The sequence below is a fragment of the Chinchilla lanigera genome, unplaced genomic scaffold (genome assembly GCF_000276665.1).
Source record: "Chinchilla lanigera isolate Chin_1 unplaced genomic scaffold, ChiLan1.0 scaffold00010, whole genome shotgun sequence".
NCBI classification, from domain to species: domain Eukaryota; kingdom Metazoa; phylum Chordata; class Mammalia; order Rodentia; family Chinchillidae; genus Chinchilla; species Chinchilla lanigera.
The window spans coordinates 35,202,278-35,210,046 of NW_004955411.1; the positions used below are offsets into that span (position 1 = coordinate 35,202,278).

General features: G+C 40.1%; 1 protein-coding gene across 1 annotated transcript; it reads left to right on the forward strand.

Annotated features, from left to right (window-relative positions):
• The first annotated feature begins 3,391 nt into the window (after nt 1-3,391).
• On the forward strand, nt 3,392-4,945 carry LOC102023450 (acid ceramidase-like). The gene has a single exon (XM_005377888.1). It carries the CDS (start codon nt 3,598-3,600, stop codon nt 4,783-4,785), a length of 1,188 nt encoding a protein of 395 aa, XP_005377945.1. The 5' UTR covers nt 3,392-3,597; the 3' UTR covers nt 4,786-4,945.
• Nucleotides 4,946-7,769: the final 2,824 nt, after the last annotated feature.

Below are 7,769 nucleotides of genomic sequence, written 5' to 3' on the forward strand. Positions count from 1 at the left end.
GTCTAAAACTGATGCGGAGGACCAAGCCATCCCAGGAAGTTCCCAGTGGGGCCTGCCTTGGCCCCATCAAATAGTAGGGGCACAGGCCAGATACTGGGAGGGCCCCGTGCTCCAGTCCTAGGCAGACCCAGCTGGGATTTCCCAGCTGCCTGCGTGTCGGCCCTCCCTGTCCAGCCTCGGGGATTGGTGTGCACCACCAGCTACAGGCCATGAAAGGAATGGAATGTGCAGTTGGAAACTTTCCTGTAAAGAAAATCCAGAGCCAAACCTTTAAGGTAGAAATAATGCTGATTCTACACAAACCCTTCAAGGAACTTAAAAAGGAGAAACTACCTCCCAACTCACTCTATGGGATAGCATTCTCCTGCAGCCAAAGCCACACAAAGACATTATTTTTTAAAAAAAAATCCCATAGCCAATATTCCTCATGAATATAGATACAACAACTCCTAAACTTCAGCAGTTTGAATGCACCTTTACAGAAAAAGGACAGTACACCTTTACCAAATGAAATTTCCTCCAAGAATGCAAGAGTTATTTAACATTTGAAAATAACATGAAAATCAATGATCATATAAAAGAACAATGATCATATGAAAGAACAATGTTCATTTCTTTAATACAGAAAAAGCATTTGACAAAATTCAACACACTTTCAAAATAAAAAATCTCCAAAGCTAGGAACAGAAGGGAATTTTCCCAAAGGGTTAAAGGGCATATGCAAATATCAAATATCATCAGAGCTGATGATATTGCCGAATGTGAAAGACTACGTGCTTCCTCCCTATGATCAGGAACAAGCCAGGGCCATGCACTCTCACACCTTCCATTCTGCTTTGTATGGGAGGTTCAAACCAAGGCTGGAGACAAGAAAAAAGCAGGGAAAGGAATCCACATTCAAACAAGAAGTCAACCAGTCTTTATTCACAAGTGGAACATCTGATGGGGTCTACCCAAAATCCTGTTGGAATAAATGCTCTTAGCAAAGTTGCAGTATGCAAAATTAGTGTAAAGCTGTTGGATGTATTTCTATGTGCTACCAGAAAAAAACTGGAAATTGAATTTTTAAAAACTACCATTTTGGTAGCACAAAAATATAAATACCTAGGGGTAATTTGACAAAAATATGCAAGCTCGGGGGATGGGGATTTAGCTCAGCAGCACAGCGCGTGCCTGGCAAGCGTAGGCCATGAGTTCGATTCCCAGTACCAGAAAAAAACCAAAAATACACAAGCTCTGTGCACTGAAAACTAGGTACATGCATGCATTGTGGAACTCCTTTTACATTTGTTTGTGAAGTTCATCTATATTGATATTTGTAGTTCTAGTTCATGCCTATTCATTGCTACATAATATTCCATTGTTCCAATATACAATTTGTTTAACCATTTTATTATTGGTGAATGTAAAGATTATAGCCAAAATTTTACTACAGCAATACTGCTGTAAGAGTACCTATGTACGTATGCAGGAGTTTTCCTAGGGTATGTACCTATTAATGCAGTTGGTTTTTTGTAGAGTATGTCCACTGATTTTATTAAACATTGCCAAACTGCTCTCCAATACCAATTTATCTTCCAATCAAGAGGGCAGAAAAGTTGTAATTTACCGCACACCTTTGTCAATTCCTGTATCATCAAGCTCTTAAAGATTGGTAAGTTTGCCTCAGGAAGCTGAGGCAGGATGATCAAGAGTTTGAAAGCAACCTGGGCTACATAGAGAGTGCAAGATGAGCCTGTACTACACAGTGAGACCCTGATTCAAAACACCAAAGCAACAACAAACAAAAGAGAAACTGCAAAACAGTAATACACTGGGTTTTTCTTTGATTTGGTTTCGTGCTGGAGAGCGAACATTTTCTTTATACCAAGCACCAGCTCATCCTTCCTAATAGCATCCGTGATACACTTCAGCTGCACTGAAGCTTGTCCTGATCGGTGAGCCAAACTCTCCGTGCTCTTGCTGCTCTTTCTCTCTCCAGCAGGGGGCTGACCCTGCAGCCCTCTAAGTACTCACCTTTCACAGCAGCTGCCAGCCCCAGAGGGCGGGAGCCTCTTCATTTTGCAGCCCCAGCTCCTCGCATTATGCACTGTAGCATAATAAATTTCTCAATTTTGAATAGTTCTTGTATTGCTGGAATAAATCCTAATTGCTAATGATGTTCTTTAATGTGCTACTAAACTCTGGTTACTAATATTTTATGTTGGCTTATTGTACTGATGTTCATAAAGAAAATACAATCGGCCCATGATTGCTTGTGAAATTATTGCTGCATATAGTTTTCTTTTTTTTTTTTTTTGTTTTTTTTTCCGGTACCGGGAACCGAACTCATGACCTTGCACTTGCCAGGCAGGCGCTGTGCCACTGAGCTAAATCCCCAGCCCCTGTTGCATATAGTTTTCAATGTTATGTTGGCTTCATATAAAATAATTTGGATAGTTATTTACTTTATTATGCTCTGGAGCAGTTTAAATAGCATTGTAATTGTCTGTATCTTACATTAAATTCACCTTTTTAAATAATTGTTTTACCAATTTTTCATTTAGCCAATCATCTGCTGGTCCCAATTGCCTTAGATAAAGGTATTATTTCTTACTTCACAAATTTTTATAATAAACATATATTGCCATTATAATGAGTATTAAAATATTATGGAAATAAGGAAATAATAAGAGAAATGTGCAAATATCTATGGGCAAAACTTCCCAAAACAATATTATTCATAATAAAAGGAGAAAAAGAAGCAACCTGAGTGCTAAGCACTCACAAGGGATTAGTTAAATAAATTAAAGTGCTTTCTATTAATAATAAAAATGATGCAGCTATTGAAAATGATTGATATGGGAGAATCACTGAAATTTTTGGTCACATGAAAATTACAATTGAAAGCTTTGGTATGGGAGAATATACATTATACATTCTGGCATGGTCTGAAATTGTTAATACTAGCAAAATTTTACTTTTATGACAAATAATATATAATTTTAAACACTATTTCTTCCCAGAAATTTTCCAAAAACATTTGAAGTCAGTACAGATACAATAAGCTGAAGAAGATTCCTAAGTTTGAGAGAACTGCTACCAATATTAATCCAGTCCTTTAACATTTATCTGAGGATTTCTATACTTAGAATCCTAGAATAATGAATGCCATAGCTTCTGGACCCAGGGTTCATTCTAGAACACGAAGAGACCCTATGAAAAATGAAAATAATGTGCTGGGAGAGGTGACATGGCCAACAGCAAACACAAACAGGGGCCACAGATGGTAGAATCTGGTTTGTTTGGATATCTTCCCAAGAGACTAGAAGAGATCAAACTGCAGTTACTTAATGATGCAACAATGTCGCCTAGAATTGTCAGATGAAAACATTCCAGAAACAGCCAAAGATTCTACCTGAGTGAGACCTTCACCTCTCTAAACCAGTAACCACAGTCTCTAGGGAAATCTCACTGAGAATTTCAGTGTATGATAAAACCCAACAGGGAACTCAAACCTGGGCCAGAAGTGTGGCCTCGATGGCCTCCTCCATGCCCAGGTGAGGCCTCCTGCTGCCTCTGAGGAAGTCTTTAGGAGCTGTGTTGGCCGCTGGGAGGATGCTGGGCCCATGTCACCTCACATTTGTCCTCCTGGCCATGGCCATCCCCTGCACTGGGACATACCACACGTCACTGTGGACAGAAGACTGCGCAAAATCAACATATCCTCCTTCTGGACCAACCTATAGAGGACCAGTTCCGTGGTATACCATAAAACTTGATTTACCACCCTATAAAAGATGGCATGAATTAATGCTTAGTAAGGGACCAGTGCTAAAGAGTATAATGAATTCCATGAAGAGTATAATAAATACACTTGCACCAAGTGGAAAAGTTATACAGATGGTGGATCAAAAGTTGCCTAAACTGCTTGGCAAGTTTCCCAGTCCTTATGAAGAGGAAATGAGGGGAATTGCAGATGTTACTAAGATACCTTTAGGAGAGATTATTTCATTCAACATTTTTTATGAATTGTTTACTATGTGCACCTCAATAATAACTGAAGACAAGAAAGGTCATCTACTACATGTCAGAAACCTGGATTTTGGAATATCTTTTGGGCGGAACATAAATACTAGTAAGTCAGTCATAACTGAGCAACTAAAACCTTTATCAGTGAATTTGGACTTCCAAAGAAATAATAAAACTGTCTTCAAGGCTACAAGCTTTGCTGGCTACGTGGGCACGTTAACAGGGTTCAAACCAGGACTATTTAGTCTCACAATAAATGAACGTTTCAGCATACATGGTGGTTTTCTGGGAGTTCTCGAGTGGATTTTGGGAAAGAGAGATGCCATGTGGATAGGGTTTATCACTAGATCAATTCTGGAAAATGATGCAAGTTATGAAAAAGCCAAGAAAATACTGACCAAAACCGAGTTATTGGTCCCAGTGTACTTTATTCTAGGAGGTAATGGTTCTGGGAAAGGATGTGTGATTACAAGAGAAAGAAAAGACTCTTTGGATGTATATGAACTGAATCCTAAGCAGGATAGATGGTTTCTGGTACAAACAAATTATGACTGGTGGAAAGCCCCCTTATTCCATGAAGATGGCAGAACACCTGCACAGATGTGTCTGAATCACACCACCCAAGAGAATCTCTCGTTTGCGACCTTATATGATATTCTATCAACAAAACCTGTTCTCAACAAGCTGACTGTATTCACAACCTTGATTGATGTTACAAACAATCGCTATGAAACCTACCTCCGGGATTGCCCACACCCTTGCATGGGCTGGTGAGCACGCCTCAGGCTACAGACTATTCTGAGACAAGAAAAGTAATATCCAACATGGCTGTCCAGTGAAGCTATCTGAATTCTTTCCAAAGGTCAAAGATTCTAGGCTGTTGTGGGTTTTTTTCTGTAACACACATACTAACTTTTAAAAAATAAAGATTATTCATAAAACTAAAAAAAAAAAAAAAAAAAAAAAGAACCTCAAACCTTAATGGCTTCTTGGAAAGGCCAGGACAAACAGTCTAATTCAAATATTTCCCTCCCAAGTAACTTTACATTACCCTTTCCTAAGCGGCATTTTCTAGACAAACCTTTAGAACAAACATATAAGACACTAGAAAACAATGAGTTACATTTAATGGTTCTTAAATTAACAATAGTCTTACATCAGGCCAGATATCTTCCTGTATTTAAAATTTTATTTCAATAAAACTAGGGACATAGCCAATGGATAATTATTTGAAAGAAGGCTGGTGGCCAAAGCTTAAGTCATTGCTGTGTTCTGAAAACATGTTTTACTTTTGTTGTAATAGTATGTCCACGGAGGCCGTTTAGCGTTTATGACTAACTCCTCCACAGAATTTGGACTGTCCGTAAAACTTTCATGTGCGTTCAAGTAAAAAGAAAATATGATTATCTTGGAATTCCAACAGGAAAAAGAAGTATTCTTAGTAAGTTGGTATGCTTTCCTGTGCAAGTTACTTTGAGGATCATGCAGTGCACAACTGGACAAGTTTAACACATGCTCTTTGCTCTTGAAGAGCTTCATTTCCAATGAATGCATTTATCATACTCATGGGCATAATACAAGGAGGGGAAGTAGGAGCATTTGCAACCCCATGTTGTGCCTTGTTTTGGCCATCAGAGGCCCTCCCACCCCCATGTTCATAACATATTTTCTTCTGCAAGCAATGACACCCTCAGATCCAGATTTTGAGGGACTTCAAGTGGATATAACTTGGGGAAATTCCTTTAAAATTGTGCACAGTGAATACGTTCATCAGATGGAGTTGGTACAGATACATATCACACTTAATCCTTTCTACTTCCCTTTCCCTCTCCTCCCTCCCTTCTCTATCTACCCTAAGTCCCCTTTCTATGTGCAAAAGGTCTACCTCCCCCTTTCCTATCCTCTTTTATTTTGCTCTTTAAATAATTATAATTTAGGATTTTAGTATGTGAGAAACTATGTGATATTTAACCTTATGTGCCTGACTTATTTCACTTAGAATTATGGCCTAAGGGTACATGCATTTTCCTACAGATTATTCCAATTGATCTTCTTTTATGTCTAAGGAGTACTTGATTGTGTACATATATATATGTGCACAATATGTGATACATATATCACATTTTCTTTGATTGGTTATGGCTTGCATCTAAAAAAGGTAAAAGATTTATGTGATCTGAAGAGAAAACAGAGTATATGGCTTGCATCTAGAGGTCCCTCAAAGCCTCATATGGTCATAGGTGGGGCTTTGGAAGTGGCAGATTCTTGGGTGTGTGGTGCTGGATCAGTGATGTGATGCTGGAGTTGATTCATGGTGTTATGATAGGATAAAGACTGCCCCACTTTGGATTGTGAGTGCTACCTGCTTTAAGGGCACATAGCCTGGATAAAATACAGGAGACAAAAAGAGGGTTGGTCATCACTTGTCTGTTATTGTTAGCTGCTTTTGCTGCCATCTGCCAGCCATGAACTACTTCTCCTTTGTAATGCCCTCTGTCATGTGCCACCCTGCTTTGGAGCAAACCAAATATGGAGTAAAACTGCTCACAACTTTAACTTTAGGTATTAGATATTTTGTCTCAGCAATGAAAGAAGAACAACTAAGAAACCTAGTTATTAGCTCCCCTACCACAAAATGAAAAGAAATGAAATGAAAATATCACCCCCAAACACCACTTCCCAGGGTGAATACTATGAATGATACTTTCTGGCAAAATTCTCACGTCATTTTGGACTCTGTGCTTGGACTTTCCCATTATCAAATGGTCCTAGTACTCAGGACAGTTTGGTAAGAAGCAGCCTCAGGGTCAGCAGGAATCTGGGCAGCATCCACCTTGCCTCGAAGGAGACAAGGTGTCAACTCGCCTTCCTTCACATGCTGCCCTCTCCCTTCTAATTCCTCCTGGAACTGAGAATTCCTGAAACACTGGTCCTGGCCACACTTGGCGCAGGCAGCAAAACATTCCCGAGTAACAGTCTGTCTACTGAGACCAGCATAGGACCCTCTGTACACACGCTCATCCTCCTCCCACATCTTCTATCACTTGCCAGGACAGCAGGGCACACCCAGAAGCCCCTGTCCTTGCTTCCGCTCTGGAGTTCTTGCCACCTGGACATCGGCAAACACCACTTTGCCATAGTAGATTCAGGGCCAAGGTGATCTCCGATCTCAAGAGTATGCTTTCCTCGGGTGCAGAAGCACGAAGCCTCTCTGGAATGACATCCTTCCTCCCTTGTCCCTTGCCCACAAATGAGCCTCAGTGAAGTCCTGCTGTGACCCCTCCACGTTATTCTCACTTCCTCTTTAAACAAAAACATGAATGTGGCCATGTCCAGTGGCATCGGTCCAGTAGATGTGGACCTCTGTCTAAGGAGGAAAATCATGGAAGTCAGCTGTCTCCTCATGGGATGACACACTCATCTGTCTGTGTGACTTTGTCTTTTGAGCCCTTGCTAGAAAAACTGATCTTAAACTGTTTGAATTCTGAACATGTAGAACATGTAGAATGAGATAGGCAGTGAGGTACTGGCTGCTACTTATAAATGGAACTTTCATCAAAATAAGAAACTCTTCATAAAATGTAGCTTTTGTGGGATATTCCAAGGAAAGTGAGCTGGGTGGTTGTTTCTCACTCATCAAACTTTGCTTAAGAAAAGGATTCTTTGTCCCCGTGCTGTGGCCTCCACAGTTTCCATATCCTGCCCCATCACGTGCACAGAAAGGACTGACCTGACTTCTGTCACACACCAGTTCCCAC

Excerpts from the sequence above, each read along its gene's own strand:
- LOC102023450 (XM_005377888.1), top strand. The coding sequence starts at position 3,598 with ATGCTGGGCCCATGTCACCTCACATTTGTCCTCCTGGCCATGGCCATC.